General features: G+C 40.6%; 1 protein-coding gene across 1 annotated transcript in view; it reads left to right on the top strand.

Moving 5' to 3' along the window:
* smchd1 (structural maintenance of chromosomes flexible hinge domain containing 1) overlaps positions 1–23,097 on the top strand; it is a 215,627-nt gene that overhangs the window by 70,805 nt on the left and 121,725 nt on the right. The window contains exons 20-24 of the mRNA XM_041189810.1: positions 8,203–8,347; positions 14,611–14,710; positions 16,337–16,409; positions 18,564–18,703; positions 22,505–22,639. Coding sequence (XP_041045744.1) covers positions 8,203–8,347; positions 14,611–14,710; positions 16,337–16,409; positions 18,564–18,703; positions 22,505–22,639 — 593 coding nt within the window. The remainder of the gene's footprint in view (positions 1–8,202; positions 8,348–14,610; positions 14,711–16,336; positions 16,410–18,563; positions 18,704–22,504; positions 22,640–23,097) is intronic.

The raw sequence follows: 23,097 nt of genomic DNA on the forward strand, positions 1-23,097 counted from the left end.
TAGAGCACTTAGATAAATTCAAGGTAATCAGGCAGAGTCAATAAGGGAAATCATGTTTAGAAACTTGAAAATAGAAACCGAAGTAGAAATTCAGCCCTTCTAGCCTGCTCTGCCATTCAGTATAATCATGGCTGATCCTCTATCTCAACACCATACTCCAGCTCTCTCCTCATACCCTTTGATTCCTTTAGAGTCTACAAATCAATCTATTTCCTCCTTTAAAAATTCAGTGACTTGGCCTGTGGGAGAGAATTCCACAGGTTCACCACCCTCTGAGTGAAGAAGTTTCTCCTCATCTCAGCTCTAAATGGCCTACCCCGTATCCTGAGATTGTGACTACTTGTTCTAGACCCGCCAGCCAGAGGAAACATCATCCCTGCATCCAGTCTGTCCAGCCCTGTCAGAATTTTATACTTTTCAATGAGATCCCCTCTCATTTTCCTGAACTCCAATCAGCATAGGCCTCGTTAGCCAAATCACTGCTCATAGGACAATCCTGCCATCTCAGGAATCAGTCTGGTCAACCTTCGCTGCACTCCCTCTACGGCAAGTATATGCTTTCTTAGGTAAGGAGACCAAATCTGCACACACTACTCCAGGTGTGGTCTCACCAAGGCCCTGTATAGCTGCAGTAAGACATCTTTGCCACTGTACTCAAGTCCCCTTGCAAAAAAGGCCAACATACTATTTGTCGTCTTAACTCCTTGCTGACTGCATGCTTGCTTTCAGTGATTGGTGTACAAGGACATCCAGGTCCCTTTGTACATCATCAGTTTCCAATCTATCACCATTTAAATAATACTCTGCCATTCTGTTTTTCCTACCAAAGTGGATAACTTCACATTTATCCATGTTATGCTGCATCTGCCCTGTATTTGCCCACTCACTTAACTAGGCTAAATTGCCTTGAAGCCTCCTAACATCCTCCTCACCACTCTCATTCCCACCAGTTTTGTGTCATCAGCAAGCCTGGAAATATTACATTTGGTTCCCTCATCCAAATCATTGATAAACATTGTGAATAGCTGGGACCCAAGCACTAATCCCCACGTGTATCCCACTAATCACCACGTGCCATTCTGAAAAAGACCCATTTATTACAATTCTTTGAATAAGTAACATGTGCTGTGGGTAAAGAGAAACCAGTGGATGTACTGTATTTAGTTTTCCAGAAAGCATTTGATAAGGTGCCACATCAAAGATTATTGCGGAAAATAAAAGCTCATGGTGTTGCGGGTAACATATTGGCATGGATAGACAGGAAGCAAAGTTGGCAGAAATGGGTCCATTTTCTGATTGGCAAGATGTCATAAGCGGTGTGCCACAGGGATCAGTGCTGGAGCCTCAACACTTTACAATTTATATAAATGATTAGGCATGGTTGCTAAATTTGTTGATGGCACAAAGTTAGATAGGAAAGTAAGTTGTGACGAGGATATAAGGAGGTGACAAAAGGATATAGATAGGTTAAGTGAGTGGGCAAAGATCTGGCAAATGGAGTATAATGTGAGGAAATGTGAAATTGTCCGTTTTGGCAGGGACAAATAAAAAAGCATATTATCTAAATGGTGAGGGATTGCAGAGCTCTGAGATGCAGAGGGATCTAGGTGTCCTAGTACATGAATTGCAAAAGATTGGTATGCAGGTACAGCAAGTAATTAGGAAAGCTAATAGAATGTTATTGTTTATTGCGAGAGGAATTGAATGCAAGAGTAGGGAGCTTATGCTTCATTTATACAGAGCATTGGTGAGACCACATCTGGAGTACTATGTACAGTATTGGTCTCCTTATTTAAGGAAGGATGTAAATGCACTGGAGCAATTTGGAGAAAGATTATTAGACTAATGCATGGAATAGGTGGGCTGTCTTGTGAGGATAGGCAGGAGAGGCTAGACTTGTATGTGCTGGAGTTTAGAAGAATAAGAGGGGACTTGATTGAAACATACTGATTCTGTGGGGACTTGACAAGGTGAATGTGGAAAGGATGTTTCCTCTTGTGGGAAAATCTGGAACTAAGGGTCGCTATTTAAAAATAAGAGGTCGCCTATTTAAGACAGATGAGAAATTTTTTTCCCCAAGGGTCATAAGTCTTTGGAAATCTCTTCCTCAAAAGGCTGTGGAAGCAGAATCCATGAATGTTTTTAAAGCGGGGTAGATAGATTCTTGATATGCAAAGGAGTGAAAGATTATCGGGAGTGGGCAGGAATGTGGAGTTGAGGTTAAAATCAGATCAGCTATGATCTAATTGAATGACAGAGCAGGCTCGAGGGGCTGAGTGGCCTACTTCTAATTTGTATGTTCTTGCTGTTTCTTAGTTCCACCCAAACTGATTCTATGTCTTGATCTTTAGAACTAAGGCCATCTCTCATTACAGTACTTTAATTAACAGAGCTACTCCACCACCTTTTCCCAGCTTCTTGTCCTTCCTGAATCTTGCATACCTTTGGATATTCAGGTCCCAACTTTGGTTTCCTTGTAGCCACGTTTCTGTCATGCTTATCAGGTCTTACATATGAATTTCTATTTGAGCTGACAGTTCACCTATTTTATTGCGAATGCTACGGCATTCAGGTGCTGGTGGAACTTTCTAATGTTTTCCTAGAACTCTTTTGGTTTATGTTTAATTTTTTTCAGCTGATAATTTAAGTAAAGTTGGTTCCTGTAGAGTTAGTGCCATGTAAACTATTTCATATTGCTATATTTAGTGATTGGTTAAACTTGGCATATGACTACATGAAATTTTCAATCTACTAAGTATTGACTGCACCCTCTTTTGATTATTAGGTTAGCTTTTTTTAATGATTCTGTTATATAAGGATGCATCTTTAAGTAGCTTGAAATACTTTTGTATTCAGCTGCAGTGCTTGAAACAAACCACTAAAAAAAGGTACTTCACTTATTCACTAGAAGAAACAATATATAAATAGTGTGCCTAGAACAGTTTTTAAAATTCATTCTTAGGATCTAGGTGTGGTTTTGTTAACAAGACCATGGGTGATATTAATGATGTGTGTGTGTGTGTGTGTGTGTGTGTGTGTGTGACATCAGTGGTCAGATGACCAAGAGACTCCAAGAGAGCTAGACATAGAATAATCTGTGTTCTGAGTACCAGGTGCTTATTATGATGCCTTGTAAATAAATATTTTAGCAAAATTACATTGCCCATCTCGGGTCACTTGTAGACTAAGTTAATCCTCTCCAAAACATGCTGCCAGCACGGGGGGGTGGGGGGGGGGGGGGGGGGGGGGGGGGGGGGGGTGCCCACAGTTTAAGAAACTGAAACCACAGATTGGTGACCCATGAGTGAAGAGCTGGAACAGATTGATTTCACAGCACCAGAGATCAAAACCGAAAAGTGCCACAGCCAGGGGATCAGACAAACTATGTCGGTAATTCCTGAATGACCACAACCCCTTCCATAGCACTTCCCAACGCATCAAGTATCTGCAGCAAGGACAGCGATGGGAGCTGCGGAAGAAACGGCTCAAAAGGCCTCATTTTTACATGGAAAACTTCAAACACCCGATTTGTACAATTTTATATGCTGTGGGGACATAGCTGAAGTTCTGGAGCGGCAAGGTGTCAAAGAGGCCTCGGCATTATACAGCAAGGCTATGGGGGCCTTTGATAAGTACTTTAGCCCTAAAAATAATTTAGGTATAGAAGGTGCAAGGCTCGACCAGAGGAGCCAATGGCCGAGCACATCAATTGATTCCTCTATCAATGATTTAAGCCATTACAGGGCCTCCAAACACAGGTTTATATGTCAACAAACTTGGGGTGCAATTTGGGGCGATGTCGAGGCTTAGGAGGGGTTGATCCAGTATGTAGGCCCAAAGTTGGGAGCCCCGCCCAATGAAGAATCTGCAAAAACTGAGTGGTGGGAAGGACCCTCCCGCCAATTTCAAAATGTTTCAGCGCCACATCTGAAGCACAGCATGGTTTGCACAACATGCCCAGCAGGGGGAGCTGAATGCTTTTGCTGTGGTTGGACTGGACATTTAAACAATTCTGCAGATTTAAAGCATAGGTGAAAAAATTGGAGAAAAATCCAGCTTTTCAAACATCTGAAATATAGCCGTTTGAAAATAGGAACATTCAGGATGAAGAGTTCCTGGGGAAAATAAAAGACCCCAATAAGCAGTTCCGGTCTGTAGAGCTGGATGTCAAAGGTTGTGGAACAGAATTTAACTTGGACATAGGGGCTGCAATCATGGTCTCATCAGACAAATTGGATTGGCTTAATAATGTGGATATACAATCATCAAAAATAAGCCACAAGGGCCAGGAGGCACAGACCTTAAAGTGTAGGGCCAGATCAGTGCGATATAATATAAAGACAAAGTAATTAATAAAATGCTTTATACTCTGCAGAATCAGCAACTTTCCCTAGTAGCAGGGCAGCATGTTCAGACCTTGGTCTCGTGCCAGGAGTTGAAAAGATAACACGACAGGACAACAGAGTTGTTTTTAGGGTTGAATTTCCTTGGTTGTTCTGGGGTTTGGGAGAGTTCAAATGTGAGTGTCATATCAATCTACTCCCAGTTGCAAAACCCGTCTGGATAGGATACCGCACCCACTGATTGGAAAAGTCAAAGAGCACATTGGCAAGATGCTGCATCAAGGTGTTATCTCTCCTGTTACAATGCCTACAAAGTTGTCCTCAGGGTTAGTTACTAGTTACAATCCCTAAACCTAGTGGTGATGTCAGGCTCTGTGTTGACCTGCCACAGCAAAATAAAGCTGTCCAAAGAGTGATACACCCGATGTCCTCTGTTGATGGCAGTTTGGCAAAGTTGTCCAAAATTGTCCTTTTCACGAAGCTGGATGCCAACAGTGGGATTTGGTAGATTCCCTTTGGCCAAGAATCAAGGTTGTTAACGACGTTTACTGCTTACTTTAATTGCTTTTGTTTCCATCGTCTTCCTTTTGGCATTTCCTTTGCATCAGAAATCTTTCATGCATCACGTCCAATATCCTCAAAGGCAAAGAAGGCATTATTTGCCACATGGATGATTTATTCATCCTTCGTGCTACTAAAGAGGAACACCACCATAGAATCCGGGGGGTTTTAAAAGTGGTTAAGCGAGCAGGCCTCACCTTGAATGATAAGCATGTATTTGGGAAGACCACCATTAGATTTTTCAGTTACATCATCACCAAAAAAGGATAACGGTAGATCCCCAGAAGACCAAGGCAATTAAAGAATTACACAGCCCAAGGGTATTATGGACATTCAGCAATTTTTAGGCATGGTCAATCAGATGAGGAAATTTATGCTATTAATGAACCTCTTTAAATACCTGCTGAGGAAAGGTCAGCACTGCTTTTGGGGATGTTGACCAGAAGAACGCCTTTCTCGAGATTAAGGAGTTACTAGCCTCTTCCAAAGTGGCCGCATATTATGACCCAAAACCGTCAACAATAATAGTGGCCGATGCATCAGCGACAGGGCATAGAGCGGTTCTGATGATCCCGGAAAATGGCAAGAGAAAACAAGTTTGCTACTAATGCTTCTCGATCATTAACAGAAACAGAACAGCGCTATGCAGCAATTGAAAAGGAGACGCTAGCTGCGACATGGGCCTATGAAAAATTTTCCAATTACTTACTGGGCTTGCAATTTAAGATTGAGATGTATCATAAACCTTTGGTCACTCTTCTGAACTCCAAAGAGATGGCTGAGATGCCACCAACAATACAACATTTCCGGCTAAGACTCGTGCTTTATGACAATACCACAGTTACATGCCAGGCAAAAGTCAGTTTATAGCTGAGAGCTACAGTTGACCAAGCTACAGATTGTCACTTGACACTCATCTCTGAGGTGGAAGCACATTCCTGATCGAGTACAGGTACCCTACCAGCCTCTGTAAGCAAACACCGGAAGTTCAGGAACGTCCAGTTGAAAGACACAGAATGTGGCCAGGTCCGAACGTACTGCCGTGAAGGTTGGCCTGAATATGCCCTAGCAACCGCACGTTGAGACAATACCACGAACAACCAAGGCATCTCATGATTGTTGATGGCAACCTCATGTTTAATGTAAGGCTCATAATCCTGTAAGTGACGAGAGAAGATATCCTTCATAAACTCCACACTGGTCACTTGGGCATTATGGACACAACAATCGGTATGATGACCGGGACTTTCGAAATCCATCGGAATATTTATTTCCATATGCCATACTTGCGCCATTAACAGCCAAGAACCAAATGAACCATTGTTACCTTCCCCATTCCTTTCCAGGCGCTGGTAAAGACTTGGCATGGATCTTTTTGACTTCAGAGGAAAAGTGTATCTTCTAGTCATGGGCTATTATTCTCACTGGTTGGAAATAGCAGACTCCATACCACAACAGCAGAAGACATCGCCTCTGCCCATGGCATCCCAGATGAGGTAGTATCGGACAATGGTCTACAGTTTGCGAATGACCATTTCCATCTATTTGCAGCGGAATCTGGATTCCACCATGTCACCAGTTTGCCACACCATGCACAGGCAAATGGTGAAGCAGAATGTGGGGTCAAAACCATCAAAATAGTAACGAAAAAGAACATTGACCTAGAGCTAGCCATGCTCAACTAGGGTCACGCCATTGACAAATTGTTTTTTACTCAGCCGAATTATTGATGAGCAGAAGGCTGAAAACCCAGCTTCCTTCTCTCCAACACCAACTCAGACCCATTGTCACTTTATGAGATCATGATTAAGTAAGATGCCATGAACAAACTCTGAGAGAAGCCATCTATTTGGTATAACCACGGACATAAAGCACGCACACGGCCCACATTAGTACCAAGGCAGAATATCTGGATGAGAGACCATCAGGTGCAAGGCACAATCATACACCAAAACCAGCCACGGTCATATCTTGTTAACACACCGCTTGGCATTTTAAGACAAAACAGAACGGCCCTGATTCCCCTAGATACACAAGGTGCCAGTTCTTCCAGTTTCATCATGACAACACTGTCTTTACTGAAAACGCCCCAGAAATGCCGTTCAGATACAGGAACCAGGAATACCCCAGCAACCCCAACCGAGCATAATCGAGATGAGATCAGGGAGAGTTGTTAAAGCACCTGACAGGCTCAACCTGTGATGTTATGACTTTGGGAGAAGATGATAGGAATTTAAGTAGTTTTGTAAACAGCTTGACAAAAGGATTTGACAGTTGTGAGATTATACTTAGTGGAGGGTGGTTGCAGGGCGGAGATGGAATGGATTAATGGTTATGTTGATGAGACTGTGATGATAATGATGTAATTGTGACACCAGTGGTCAGATGACCAAGAGGCTCCAAGAGAGGTAGGCACAGAATAGTCTGTGTCCTGAATGTCATGTGCTTATTGTGATTCCATGTAAATAGTGCAAATAGTTTTTGCAAAGCTATACCACCTATCTTAAGATAAAGACAAAATACTGCAGATGCAGGAAATCTGAAACAAAAACAAAAAGTGCTGGAAAAACTCAGCAGATCTGACAGCATCTGTGGAGAGAAAGACAGAGTTAACGTTTCAAGTCCGTATGACTCTTCATATCTCAAGTCACTTGTAGATTAAGTTAAACCTTTCCGAAACACTGAGGCCGGCATTTGTTGCTCATCCCTAGTTGCCCTTGAGAAGATAGTAATGGAGGGGAGAGACTGTCTTTTCTTTTTGAACCAGTGGTGGTAATTTGAACTGAGTAGCTTGCTAGGCCATTTTGGAGAGCATTTTAGATTCAACCACATTGGTGTGAGGCTGGAGTCATGTACAAGTCTGACCAGGAAAATACCACAGGTTTCTTTCCCTAACGGATGTTAATGAACCAGTTAGGGTTTTACAAGAATCGAACGGGTTTACTGCTACCAGTTATTTAACTCCAGATTTTTTATTTTTAATTGCATTCAATTATAATTGCTTGGGGTTGAACTCCTGTTCTCTGAATTATTAGCTCAGACTTCTGGATTACTACTCTAGTAACATAACTGCTACATTACTGTGCGCTTAGTTTCTGTACTTAGATGTTACGGTGTTTACACTTCTGGATTTTTTGTTAGTTTTAATTATTCAAATCCTAATCACTTGAGCTAAGGCTTGTAGACTTGGGACTTGCTTACATGAAGATCTTATGCTTTCTAATAGTATTTTTTTTCGAAGTTTGTAAGGTCTTTGACTAAGGTTAATCTCAATTTTAATATCTATGTTTTTGTTAAGAGGGAAAACCTGATAAATTTACAGTTGGATTGCTGGATCCTCCATTTCGCATTGCTGTGCCTTTCAACATTCCTCTAGATTTGCAAGATGAATTTGGGCATTCTACACAACCATCTTCTGTTATCAAGCCAATTGTGGAGGCAAGGTATTGTGGATATCAGCTTGCAGTGTGTTGTAAATGAGCGTTTGGTGTCTTTTTTTTAAACTTTTAATTCCCTTTCTATTTCTCTTTTGCTTCCCCTCACACCTAGGTAGTACAATGTTTATACAATCTTTATTAAATATTTAACCTTCATTCAGGTTTCACACTATTAAGTCAGACATTGCAGAGGTTTGGTCATATTGCTGTGTTTTGTATATCTGCTAAATAATTTAAAATGTAGCACCTATTGAAATGCACTAAATTTGTAGTCAGTAATTTACCCCCAAAATAATAAATTCCTTCTCCAGTTAATTCACTTCCATATTAAGTCACATGCACATATAAAGCCTAAGTTCCAATCAAAAGAAGACTGTTTCCTAGCTGTTGGGCCTTTTGTGAGATTTTGTAATCTTAATCTAGTTCCAACAGGTGACAATAAAACCATCCCTACTTAGCTATTTACTTAGAAAAACCACAGGTGACTGCTGGGGGAATTGAGGTGCTGTTTTAATATTTTTCAACCATCATTGAATAAGCTCTAACTTTGCATTTAACTTTGCTATACCATTTATTTGCAACTCACTTAATTGCAATTCCTGTTTTAATGCAACCATTTCTTAAATCTTTTTCCCTCTCTACTTCCAATTGTGAAAAGTTCATTTTAGGTATTGCACTGTGATGTGCAGAGACTTTGCTTTAATGCAACAGTTAAGAAGATCGATTGGAGAAGCTGGGGCTGGTCTCCTTAGGGAAGAGGAGGTTGAGAGAGGAGATTTGATATAGTATTCAAAATCATGAGGGGTCTGGACAGAGTAGATGGGGATAAAATGTTCCCATTGATGGAATGATCACAAAACAGACATCACCGAGAGAGCTAAAGTGAACTGGCAAATGACCTAAGGAATAGGTCAATAGATGTTCGGTGGCAGACATTTAAAGGGATATTTCAGAATACACAGAACAGATACATTCCAATTAAAAAGAAAAATTCCAAGATGAGTGCCCACCATCCCTGGTTAACTAAAAAAAGTTAGTATCAAACTTAAAGAAAAAGCATATAAATATGCAAAGACACATAGCAGGTTAGAAAATTGGAAAGAATATAAAGAACAGCAAAGAATGACAAAAAGATTAATAAAGAAGGAAAATTAGAGTACAAAAGAAAGCTAGCTAGTAATAAAAAGACGGATAGCAAGAGCTTCGATAGATATTTAAATAAAAGATTTAATAAAGTGAGCATTGGTCTTATGGAGAGTGCATCTGGGGAATTGATACTGGAAAGTAGGGAGATGGCGGATGAATTGAACAGGTATTTTGCTTCGATCTTCACTATAGAGGACACAAGTAACATCCAGAAGTAGCTGTAAATCGGAGGAAACGGGAGGGAGGGAGGAAGTAAGGAAAATTACAATCACCAAGGAAGTGGTATTGAGCAACTTGTTGGGGCTGCGGGGTGACACATCCCCAGGCCCAGGTGGACTTCACCCTAAGGTCTTGAAAGAAGTGGCTAGTGAGATAGTTAATGCATTGGTTTTAATTTTCCAAAATTCCCTAGATTCGGTGAAGGTTCCATTTAGATTGGAAAATAGCAAATGTAACTCCTTTATTCAAAAAGGGAGGGAGACGGAAAGCAGGAAACTACAGGCCAGTTAGCTTAACATCTGTCATTGGAAAACTGTTAGAAGCTATTATTAAAGATGTTATAGGAGGGCATTTTGAAAAAGTCAAGGCAATCAGGCAGAGCCGACATGGTTTTGTGAAAGGGAAATCATGTTTTACCAATTTATTGGAGTCCTTTGAAGGAGTCACGTGTGATGTGGATAAAGGGGAACCGGTAGATATACTGTAGTTAGATTTCATAAGGCAATTGATAAAGTGCCACATCAAAGGTTACTACAGTAAATAAAAGCTCATAGTATCAGGGTAACATATTGGCATGGATAGAAGATTGGCTGACTAACAGGAAGCAGAGACTTGGCATAAATGGAGCTTTTTCTCATTGATAGGATGTGATGAGTGGTTTGCCGCAGGGATCAGTGCTGGGGCCTCAACTTTTTACAATTTTATGTAAATGACTTGTATGAAGGGACAGAAGGAATGGTTGGTAAATTTGCTGATGACACAAAGATGGGTAGGAAAGTAAATTATGAAGAGGACATAAGGAGCCTACAAAGGGACAGGTTAAGTGAGTGGACAAAGATGTGGCAAATGGAGTGTTATGTGGGCTAATGTGAAATTGTCCTTTTTGACTGGAAGAATAAAAAAGAAGCTTTATATTTAAATGGTGAAAGATTGCAGAGTTCTGAGATTCAGAGGGACCTGGGTGTTCCAGTGCATGAATCACAAAAGGCTAGTATTCAAGTATCTAGGTTTACTACCATTTACTAGGCTAATACCAAGAATGGACATGTTCCCTTATGAAGAAAGATTGGACAGGTTAGGCTTGTATCCAGAAGAGTAAGAGGCAACTTGATTGAAACATTTAAGATCCTGAGGGCTCTTGACAGAGTGGATATGGAGAGGATGTTTCCTTTTGTGGGAGAATCTAGAACTAGGGGTCACTGTTTAAAAAGGAGTTGCTCATGTAAGACAGAGATGAGGAGAATTTCTTTCTCAGTGGTCATGAGTCTTTGGAACGCTCTTCCTCAAAAGGTGGTGGAAGCAGAGTCTTTGAATATTTTTAAGGCAGGTCTAGATAGATACTTGATTAACTAGGGGGTAGGCAGGAATGTGGGGTTGAGGTTACAATCAGACCAGCCATGATCTTATTGAATGGAGGAGCAGGCTTGAGGAGCTAAGTTGCCTACTCCTGCTAATTCATATGTTTATAAGTCCCCTTTTTATCCCTAATCAACCCATTCTTTTTTTTAACCACCCATTTGTTATTTTTATGCTTTTAGAAGACCTTGGCATTCCCTTTTATGCTAGCTACCAGTCTCTTTTCATGCTCTCTCTTATTAGTTTTTTCACTTCCTCTCTGGTCTTCCTATATTCAGCCTGATTCTCCATTGTATTTTTTCACCTGACATCAGTCGTACGCACACTTCTTTCTTTTAGTTTTCACCTCTATCTCTCTCGTCATCCAGGGTGCTCCGGATTTACTTGTCCTGCATTTCCTCTTCAAGGGAATATACCTTGATGTTGCCTGCAATACTTTCTCTTTGAAGGTGGCTCATTGTTCATCTCCCGTCTTTTCTGCCAGTATTTGATTCCAACTCACTCGATTCAGATGCATTCTCGTTCCATCGAAATTGGCTTTCCCCCAATTAATTATCCCTGCTCTAGATTGTTCCTTGTTCTTTTTCCATGGCCAACCTAAACCTTATGATATAATGGTCACTGTCCCCTAAATGCTCTCCCACTGATATTTGATGCACTTGGGCCAACTCATTCTCCAAAACCAGGTCCAACATTCACTGTCTTCTCTTTGGACCAGAAACCTACTGCTGCAGGAAATCATCTTGAACACATTCCAGGGACACTCACCCCTCTTGCCCCCTTGCATAGACGGGATTCAACCTCCTTCCTTGAGACCCCGGGTTGATCTGGCTTTCGCAAGGGTCAGCTGCCCTCTTAACTACGGCTCAGACCAGGTCTCATGTCAGGACAAATAACTCAGGACATCCATTGTTTGGATTCTCGAACAAGAGAATCAATTCAAGCTTGTAAAAGCATATGCAGGGAGAGCAGCCTCTTAGTCCATCAAGGGGCGCTCTGCTGTAATTACAAAGTTTCGTAACTTATATACTTTTTCTTATCACAATACATTTGTGTACATTTGAATATATCCATTCAGTAACCAACACACAGGTGCCATGTTAAAACTATCCTATTGAATACATAAACATGCAATTCTGCTAACCAATTATTCTAAAGGGTGTATACATAATTATATTATCCAATCAAAATTAAAACACGTACGCAAGACCTTGGTTCTCATAACTCAAGACTGCTGGTGTATCATCAAAGACCCCTCTGTCCATTGTATGTTTTCCCATATCTAAGCTAAAACCATCTGCTCCTTCCCTATCTGAGAGAGGAGCCTACCTAAACTAACTTTCTGTTTTATCTCCAGTCCAGCTCTCAAGGGTTCAACACACCATTTTATCACTTGAATGGTTCTGTCTGTGCCTAGATATTAGCTCATCTCTTGAAACTTTGTAAATCACACAAAACTCAAAGCTGCTTTGTTTGCAATGTCCATCTGCTTACCCTGGAGATTTTAGGGTTTTTCAGTAAATTTTTAGTGTTCTCTTTTAGCATTTTTAATTTTCCCCTAACACACTATTCCTGTCCCGATTATATATTTGGATAAGTGAAGTCCCTCATTATAGTCCACTCCATTGAAGTCCTCTCTATAATTCTTGTACCTCTGTAATTTCTTTGCAAGTTTGTTTCTCTACATGCCTTCCACTAGTTGGCGGTATATACACTACACCAAGCAATGTTGTTGCACCTTTTTCATTCCTTACCTCTAGCCAGAGGGATTCCGTCCTTGTCTCCTTTGGAACATCCTCTCTATCCAGTACTATAATACCATCTTTAATCAATACTACCTCTCCTAAACACCTTGTACCCAGGAATATTTAACGCCCAGTCCTGTCCTTCTTTGCACCAGGCCTCTGTTATAGCAATAATATCATAATTCTATTTGTCAACCTGTGCCTGCAGTTCACCAATCTTTTAACCACACTCTGTGCCTTCACATACATGCACATTAAGCCTGATTTAGGCTCTTTTACTTTGCCCCTTATTCTGACCCCATCTAATGATTTACTATTGCCTACTCTAATTCTGTCGAGCTCTCCAAATATTCTATTAGCCTTTTTCCTACTCTCTGACATATCCTCCTTACATGTTAATACTTCTCTACCTCCCATTACCAGTATTTCTCCTCTCCTCTCTGAATTTCCCCTCAGGTTCCCATCCTCCTGCCAATCTAGTTTAAACCCTCCTGAACAGCACTCTGAAACCTCTCTGCGAGGACACTAGTACCAGTCCTGTTAAGGTGGAACCCATCCTTGTACAGGCCCCACCTGCTCCACAGCCAGTCCCAGTGCCTCAGAAATCTAACACCCTCCCTATTCCATTTCTCCAGCTACGTGTTGAACTGCTCAATCTTCATATTCTTATGCTTACTAGCACATGGCACTGGGAGTATTCCTGAGATTACTGCTTTTGACATCCTGCTTTTTAATTTTATGACCTTATCCCTTTTCCTATTTATGTCATTGGTTCCCAATGTGGATGTTTTGCTCCCCTCACAATGGAATCCCCTACCACTATCGCGTTTCCACTCTTCCTTCTCCCCTCCCTTGCAGCTGAGCCACCTGTAGTGCCATGCACTTGGATCTTGCTACAGTCCTCTAAGGAACGATCTCGTTCATCAGTATTCAAAATGGAAAAGTGGTTAGAGAGCGAAAGCGCCTCAGGGGATTCCTGCACTACCTGACTGTTTCTCTTGGAAATTCTGGCAGTCACCCATTCCCCCTCTGTCTGTGTACTTCTTAGCTGACCACCCCTCTAAACATGCTATCCATGTAACCCCCCAGCTTTGCGGATGCACAACAGTGACTCCAGCTGCCGCTCGAGTTCCGCAACCTGGAGCTCAAGTTTCTGTAGCTGGTAACACTGCCTTCAGATGTAGTCATCGCGGGCACTCTATGCCTGCATGACTTCTCTCATCCCACGGGATGCACGTTCCACATGTACGAGCTGCACTGACACACCTTAAAGTGTTTACTACAGTATGGTATCATATAGCTCAACTGTCGCTCACCAATTGTTTCTTCTGTGCCGAGTCTGGAAAGGCCTATACTTACCAACCTATCAAATGTCACTTTTAGATTTTATCTGTAAGCTCCCAGCTCGCACGCTTTTCCACTGCTTTGTGGGCTCCTGTGACATTCAATCAGTTTCTTCCCCTGTGGCAAAGTAAGAGCCTGCTACTGGAGGTTGAGGAAAGGTAGTAAAAGGAAGGAGCATCGCTTTCCCGTCTTTACCAAACTCCCTCACTCACCAAACCCCAACATAAGCACTCTAATGCATCCAAAGCAGCACTCCTGTATAATGCAGGACAAATCAGTTGTAGACTAGGAATAAGAAAAATGTGAAACTCTTCCAAGGTGCTGCTTTAACCTGACCCAGGAATGTTTGTTGTTGATAGTGTTGTATAAAATTGTAATTGTTCCACCCCTTAATATCAACATTTAGTTTATAGTTATTCTATGGAATGTAACTCTTTCAAATTTAAATGTATCCTGCAGTGGGTTGGAGCTATGTTATGAAGCCTTTGTCGAAAAAGGAACAAGTTTCATCATTAAAGGTGTAACAGCCAAGGGTCATGTGACCAATTGCCAAGGCAAGGTATGTTTAATTTTAATCCTCTAAAGCTTGTTTAGTTTTCGTTCTGCATTTTAACCCTTTCCCTCTTGCATGCAAATGGGTATTATTGTCCTGACACGAAATGCTAACTGTGTGCTGTCGATGTCTTGATTCATTCTTGATTTTGCTTTTCTATTTACCAAGTAATCTGATGTCAATAAATGGAATGACAGCAAATCAATGATTTCTGTATTGCTTTTGTAATATAGAATAATCTTCTGATTCTGAGGGGGTTTGACAAACTAGATGCTGACGGGATGCATCCCTTTGTGGGGGAATGTAGAACTAGGAGCAGCATTTCAAAAATAAGAGTTCTTCCATTTAAGATGGAATTGCAGGCTGGATTTTCATCACCAAGGTGGGTAGTTGGAGTTGGGAAAATGCCCTGCATGTGCTCCCACCCTGGGGGAAAATGCTCGCAAAGATTGGATTTTCATTCCAGTGTGGCGGATGTGGGCTACAATTGGGCTAGCTGACCCGGCAAAGAGATCGGAGGCAGCCACGGGGTCTGCGGATGGAGGCTGGGCAAAAGGCCTGACTCGGTGCTTCACCCCAGTTGTAATGAAAAAAAGTAAGGCCCCCTCGCCACACCTCCACACGCTTCCCATGCCCCATCCATGCCACCTTATACTCCCTATGCAAGGCTATGCCTGTCCACCCACCCCCCAGTGTTCCCTCATGCAGCCCAAGCCAAGGCTTGGCTGACAGCCCAGAAATCCATTACCCCATTACCTGAGCCCCAAGGAAAACATTGCTTGATTGAAAGCTCTGGCTCTCTGATCTCTGCTGTCAATTGCACAATGTTTATTTATACACGGTTGAGGTTTCAAGTGATTGCAGTTTCAGCTATTGATACTTTAAAGAGTCTGGAAGATTGACAATTTATTGTCTGTAGTAAAAGGGCTTTTTAAAAATAATGGAAAGTAATGAATAAATATTTTTAAAGCTTTTTTTAAACACATCCTAATGTCACTGTGTGGGGTTAATTGACCCACTATACATTATATAGAACCAATGAGCATGGAATTGCCATAACTTGGCATGAGGGACCATGTGGGGTGGGTGGAGGGCCATAGCCTGGCAGAGAGGGAATGGGGGTAGGTGGGGTGCTTAGCCTGGCACTTAGCTTTCAAAAGGTTTCCTCACGCAGACCATGGTTCGTGACACCTCTGAGATACCATGTCTCTAAAAAGCTGGCTCAACTTAATGAAAATTGTGAAGGACTAGGACATGCCTCTCCCCACAAAGGAGACTGCCCAATCGGGAGTGCTGGGTGCGGTCTTCCAACCTGAACCAGTCCGCACCCTGTCCAGGAATAGGCCTCGGTGATAATCCAAGCCTCCTCCTCTCGGTCATTAAATTTTGGAATTCTCTCCTCTAGAACAGTAGATGCTAGATTATTTAATACATTCAAAGATGAGTTAGACAGATGTTTGAACTATAAGGGAGTCGAAGGTTATGTGCATGCAGGCAGCAAAGTGGAGCTAAGGCCATAATCAGGTCAGCCATGGTCTTATTGACGGGTGGAACAGGCTTGAGGTGTCATATGGCCTACTCCTCCTATTTCTTATGTTCTTGTGTTCTTATTGTTGAATTATTTCTTTGTAGAATTTCACTCTTAAAGTAATCTTACCTGGATTGAAGGAGGATTCACAAACGTTAAAAATTAGGCTATTGCCTGGTAAGTTTCTACATTCCACAGATTGATATACATATATAAAATAATTTTTGTTATATATTTGAAATTTAATTCTGGTAGATTAGCAAGTGACAATAGAAGCATTTTATATGAAAATTTGTAGGAAGGGAGTTCAAAAGCTTAACAGTTGAAAGGAGCTAAACTGTAACGGTTGGTTATCCTCTATATTGGAGCCAAGAGGGTGATTGCAAGGCCTACCTGCCACATTTTAGCATGTCTCTGAAACTCTGAATGGGACGGATTTCTTACACATGATCTCCTTAATCAGACCTTTCACGCTTTTTCAGCACTGATCCATAATGCTTTCCTAATCATCTGCAGAGGGAAGTAAGAGTATATATTAAATTGCTTGACTGAGTTATTAATTACAATTATTACATTTGCAAGTTCAACAGCATAATAAAATTCACCTGATTTCTTAAAGATACATTTTTGATGAGTTGTATGTTTAGGCTCTTAACATTAGTGCAGTAATTCTGTTTCTTTAGCTTGCTGCTGAGTGTCTTTTGGAATTTAGAAAGTGAATCCCCGAGTGATTCTTCAATTTTGATTGTGATCTGAGCAGAGGCAGGAGATGAAAGTACAGTTTGTATAATTGTCTCCAACAGAGTCAGCATTACAAAATCTCCCTAACTATAGAACTAAATCAACTACCTCAGTTATTGGCAGTATTTTGAAATGAGTAGTGCAAATAGAGAATAATATCCCACGGATTCTTATTCTGCAGCCCACCACCAGAACACTCTGTGCTTCATTAAAAGTTAAACATATTTCTCAATGGTATAATGCTTCTTGCACAGTAAAATTGATATATATCTTGGCTTTCAACTCAGAATGCAAATGTACATAACATCTTTGTATTTGGAAGATCAAAACACAGGTACAATATGTTGTACAGTATCTTTTACGTTAAGCCTGCAAATTAAGTTGAACCGTTGAGTATTGCTGAAAAAGAGAAATGCCGAAGCTTTTCGCCTTGCATTTATCAGGACACATCGCAAGAATGTCCCCTCCCCCAGACAAAAAAAGAAGCCTGAAATGTGTCTGGGGCATCTATGCAACACATTCCAGTCTGAACAAGTGATGTCTGGCTCCAGCTGCATGGGTGGAAGGTGGGTGATTGAGGTACGAATTATTCTGGGGCTAGATGTGGAGGTTTACAAACCTTTTGTTCTACTTCACCCCGTACCCAATCTACCTATCAAAAGGATAAATGGACCAACACAGGAAGGAAGGAAGCCAGCAATAATGACACCCATAAACAGGCAAAGGCATTGGCAACAGGGGCCAGTTGCACCCCAAGAACCAAGAACAAATTGTTCATTTTTCCAGCATAAGCACAAAAATATGATCATCCATTAGTTCTACTGTACAGCTTTATAAATAAAATATACCATTGCTTCATGCAATGTAAACTATTGCAAATACAAATTAACTATTTGGAAAAAGCAAATTTCGTCTGTTTATAACTCTTATTCTACAGACCTCCATCTGTTATGCACTTTAAAAAGCAAAAAATAATCTCTCTCAGTTTTATTTTTTGGAGCAATATTAAATAAAATGTGGAAGTGTATCATTAATTTAGACACTTGCTGTCCAGAAGTGTTAGCAGACCTGGATCAAATAGTTGCTCCTACGTTTGACTTTTCTGTTTTAAATGTTTCACCTTAAAGCAGTATAATGATTTTGCTGCCCAGTGTTCCTGTGTGTAAGCACATTACCCAATGTTGTACTGAGCCAGGGAACTGACTTGACATTTCATCTTGTTAGTGAATTAGCTAGGCAAAAGGCAACAGTAAAATTGGTCCATTAATCTCAAATATCTTGGGCATGAAACAAAAATAATTAGCTAAATTTACCATGGCTCTCTATCTAGTGATCCTTGGTGAAAAATACATTTATGTACATGTCTCATACAAAATCTGGCCTGAATGGTAATATTTTGCAAAGTTTAATGGACTGTCAACACACATGATTTCGATTCATGTGTAAAGAATGATCATTTTGATAAAGTCCTGGAGAGCTTTTGCTGTCTTTGGTTTATAGCACAGTGCTTACAGGAAAGGAAGAGAGAACATCTGAGGGATGGGACAAAAGAGACAATCCTTGCTGATGCAGAAGCTCTGTTTATTATAGGTCCACCACGTGAACTGCGGATTAAGCCAGATTCTAATAAAGTAGTTATTGAAAATGGAACCACTTTACCTTTCCAAGCTGAAGTGCTAGATGAAGCAGGGAATATTACAGCACAACCCAAGCTGGTGGTACATTGCAAGGTAAATAAAATCTTTAGCATTTGAACAACTGTTTTTTCAGTTGCCCTTATCTCTGTTCTCCCATTCTCCCTCACCATCTTCCTTTCCATTATTTTCATTATGCAACTGTTTATCAAGGAATTACATGTTTATTCTATAGTTCTACTTAAAATAAGCATTTCTGCCTTTTTCAATTTCTGGAAAACTTTTTACGTCAATAACTTCATGCTGTCATGAACTTGAATTTTGTTTTCCTGATGTGCTATTTGGGACAGTGTAGTAGTTTTGAAATTTATATTCCTCTTGCTATATCCAAAATATTTCTGTTACAACATAGTAAAAATGTTGTGCAAAATTTTGACATGCAGGCCTGTAAGGAGCAAAGTAATTGAAAATGCTACAAAATGTAGTGTTTACAAAAGGATTTGAACTTAGTTATTATGAGAAAAATCATGCAATTCGAAAAAGTAGAATTTGATATCTTAGAAATGCAGTGAGCTGAGTTGTCATCTGCAAATACCCAAACTTAATGGAATATAAACACAGCCAGCCCATCAGCATAAGCAAGGTGAAATTTGTTGAAATTGGTATGTTCATCTGCTTTAACTATATCTTGGCTTGTTCAAGAAAAACAAACCAAATTCAGAACGGCAACTAATTTACAGTGGTTGAAATCGTATGGTTTGAACTTTGGATTTTGCTGCTCCATCAAATGATTAAAAAGAATGCACTGCCTTGCTATTCCAGGATGCTGATGCTAAATCTATTCTCTGCAACCCCATTTACAGAAAGACTGTTGGATTCAGAGTCAAATTAGAGAGAAAAGGTTAATTTATTCTTTCATGGGATGTGGCAAGACCAGCATTTGTTGCCCATCCCTAATTGCCCTTGAAACGAGTGGCTAGCTAAGCCATTTCACGCGACAGTTAAGAGTATAATCCACATTGCTGTGGATCTGGAGTCATGTGTAGACCAGACCGGGTTAGGATTGCAGCTTTCCTTCTCTAAAAGGCAAAAAAAAGAGATGGGTTTTAACAACAATCGATGATGGTTGTCATGGTAACCATTACTGAGACTAGATTTCAATTCCAGTTTTATTGAATTCAAATTCCACCAGCATTAGCCAAGGCATATGGATTACTCGTCCAGTGACATCACCACTAAACCACCATCTCCCCCTGTTGCTAGAATAAGCAATTGCTTTGTCCTGTAGCTTGCTGTTTTTGGTGTGTTTTATGAGAACACTACATATGGTATACCTGGCAATCTATTGGTGGGTAGCATAAGACTGTAGTAGCTATTTATGTAATTTGTGCACTTGCTTCAAAAATGTCATTAGAGTTACATTAATCTATCTAACCAACTTAGCACACTAAAATGTAGGTAAAATGATTTGTTATTTTTGACTTGCAGGTTTTGAGGACTTTTGATTCCGACACAAATATGAAATTTTTGTAAATTTAGCTTGTAGACCAGCTGATTTGTTTTGACTTTATCAGATGTTTGATTGCCTGATGAATTACCCTGTTGAACATTTGGTTCAATCTAGGCAGTTCTCAGGAAAGATGTATACCCAAAGCAGAACTTTTTCTTTTCTTATCTAGTTCGCCTTCTGCCATCCTGCTAGTTGCATGATTATAATGGAGTTGTTGACTAATCAGGCAATCAATCCCTCTCAATTCATTTCCAGCACACTCAAACATGAACAGAAGAAAACCTACAGTGGTAGAATGTTTTGGAAACTGTAGTTCCAGTTTTACCTGGATGCTGCCAAGAATGCTGCGCTTGTCATATTTAGATCGCAGACTACTTGTTCTATGTCCCAAATGTGATTTTCTGATACAGATCTATCTGATTTGCTTTTGAATTGATCGATTCTATCCACCTCCACCATCTTACTAGGGGAGTCTGTTTCACAGTTTTATCATTAGCTGACTGAAATAATGGCTCAAATGTTCCAAGCAGTGGCAGTGATGAGCAAATTGCTGCTGCACTCAGATTCCCTCAACTCGACACTGCTGCACATTTCTCCTGGATCTTTCGATTCCTGCTGTCAAAGAAGTGCACAGCGTCCCTCAGGGAACACCCTTGGAGCGGGATAGAGGCAGGGGGAAGTCAAGCCACGTCCATTTTTTACTGCACTAGTTGCCATATGGCAAGTTTAAAGGTCCAGTCTTTGAATGTTAGTGAGTTGGGAGGATGGCGAGGTGGTAGGTGGGTGAGTAGGTAATTTGTTCGGCGTAGTCTGGTTGGGGGGTGGTGGTTGCCGGACTGCGGAGTCGTAGTCTGCCCAGGGTTTTAGTCAGGTGGTCAGGGGTATCACAGAATTGTTACAGTGTAGAAAAGAGGCTATTTGGTCCATCGTGTCTGCACTGGCTCTCTGAGCATTTAACTTAGTGCCAATCTCTTGCCTTTTCCTCGTAGTGGGGTGACCAGGGCAGGAACAGAGAGGTGGGGTAGATGGGTTGGGGGGTCCGGGGTGGTAGTCAGATCTGGGGTTGATTGGAGGTTCAGTCCTAGAGTTACCCAGGTGTTAAACCAGTTTTTTAATTTGTCTAACATTACCTGGGTAACTATTCAGGTAGGTATTGCGGAACTATCCGAAGTCTCCAAGTCTTAACTCAGAATCAGAGACATTCACTGATGGTCCTGGGGAACAAGTGGGTTGTCTGTCAGAAGTTTAAATTTCCTGGGCAATTCCCACAAAGGTCCGCACATTAGGACTCCCACAGGGCCCAATGGCATCTTCATTTGTATGTCCGGTCTCCGATGATACGGGGACTGGAAGACTTGGCCCAATATTTCTGCAGATTACTTTTAGATTCTTTGCCTGTGCCCCATGCTCAGGCCACAGATCATGTCCTCTGATTCTCATATTTTGGGCAAAGTGAAGCAGCTTGTTAAGCTCTATTTTGTCTAGTTCCTTTTAAGATCCAGGCATCTCCTTTATAGGAGGATGTGGGAGTGGGGATAATTGAGCATGGGATTTATCTAATATTGAATTAATAAAAAGTAAATTGATTTAAAAAAATAAAAATCTTGAAGAAACAGTGGGTTTGAAGAAAAAATGAAGGAAAACAGTGAAAGATAGAGGTGCATAGATTGGCATTGTAAAAGTAATCTGACAAAAAAAATCACTTCAGACATCCAAACAGCCAGATTTAAGTTGCTTGAATTTGATTGAGTAAGCTGAAACTTCAGTGAAAAGAAGGGAAGCTACCCAAGGACCTGGGATTCATGTCATTTTAATGATCTGATTGAATTTTGTTTCTTGTGACCTATTTTACTGATCCATCTATTCAAAGTGCAGAAAGTTAGTGCTAAGAAATTGAATTTTTAAATTTTGGATACCAAGTTCCTGTTTAATATATAGCTTGGTTGCAAATGGCTATTGATGTGAAATCAATTGTTAATCTTAAATTGGTAGATTTTTGTTAACCACCAAGGTATTAAGGAATGTGGAGTTCCGTCGCATATCGGCCATAATCTCATTGAAGGACTCAGAACAGGCTTGAGGAGCTAAGTGACCGACTCCTATTCCTGTGTTCCAGTTAGTTCTGAACTGGGGCACATTCCTATTGTAGGTTCATACCTTGATTTAAGATGCTGAGTTGAGTCATTTTACTTAAGTGCAAAACAGACGGCTCCATCACCCTGGAGTTAGTTTGAACAATGAGCCTAAAAGAGAAGGCTAATAATATAATTACTGCCTAATTAGTTAATTGAGCTTGCGCTCCATACCCCAACTCTCTTACATTAGCTTGCATAGTCCTTATTTTGCCTTTATTACCATGTAATTGTTTGCATCTTGTTTCTTTTCAGTTTCTTGGTGCCCCAAATTTGCCTGTGTATACAGTGGATTGTAGTAACACTGGTTCAGGAATCTTAACTGGCCCTGTGATACATGTCCAAAATATCAAGAAGGACCAAACGTTGAAAGCAAGGATTGAGATATCGGTAAGAATTTCTTTTGGTGATTTATGAAGTTGTCTTTAATTACAGGTACTAGTTTGAAACATTAGTATCAATGTTTGTTTGTCACCTGTTGACTGTTTAAAGCCAAGTTAATGAGTTGTTTATATCCATGGTATGACTAGCTGTTCTTCTGGTTGTTTTTTCCCTGTTACATTTGGGTTGTTGTCAGTTAAGGGCAGTATATATTTAAGTTTACTAAGGAGATCAGTTTTGCAAAGGTACTAGTATTGAGTGAAGGACCAGGAGAATGTGGATAAAAGCAAAATATTGTGGATGCTGGAAATCTGAAATAAAAACAAAATTCTGGAAAAACTCAGCAGGTCTGACAGCAACTGTGGAGAGAGAAACAGTTAAATTTTTGAGTCCGTATGAAGCATAGTTGACATAAATTATACTTGGGATTATTTGGAAGTTTATGTGTTTGATTTAATTAAGTCTGT

The sequence above is a fragment of the Carcharodon carcharias genome, chromosome 6 (assembly GCF_017639515.1).
Source record: "Carcharodon carcharias isolate sCarCar2 chromosome 6, sCarCar2.pri, whole genome shotgun sequence".
NCBI lineage: Eukaryota > Metazoa > Chordata > Chondrichthyes > Lamniformes > Lamnidae > Carcharodon > Carcharodon carcharias.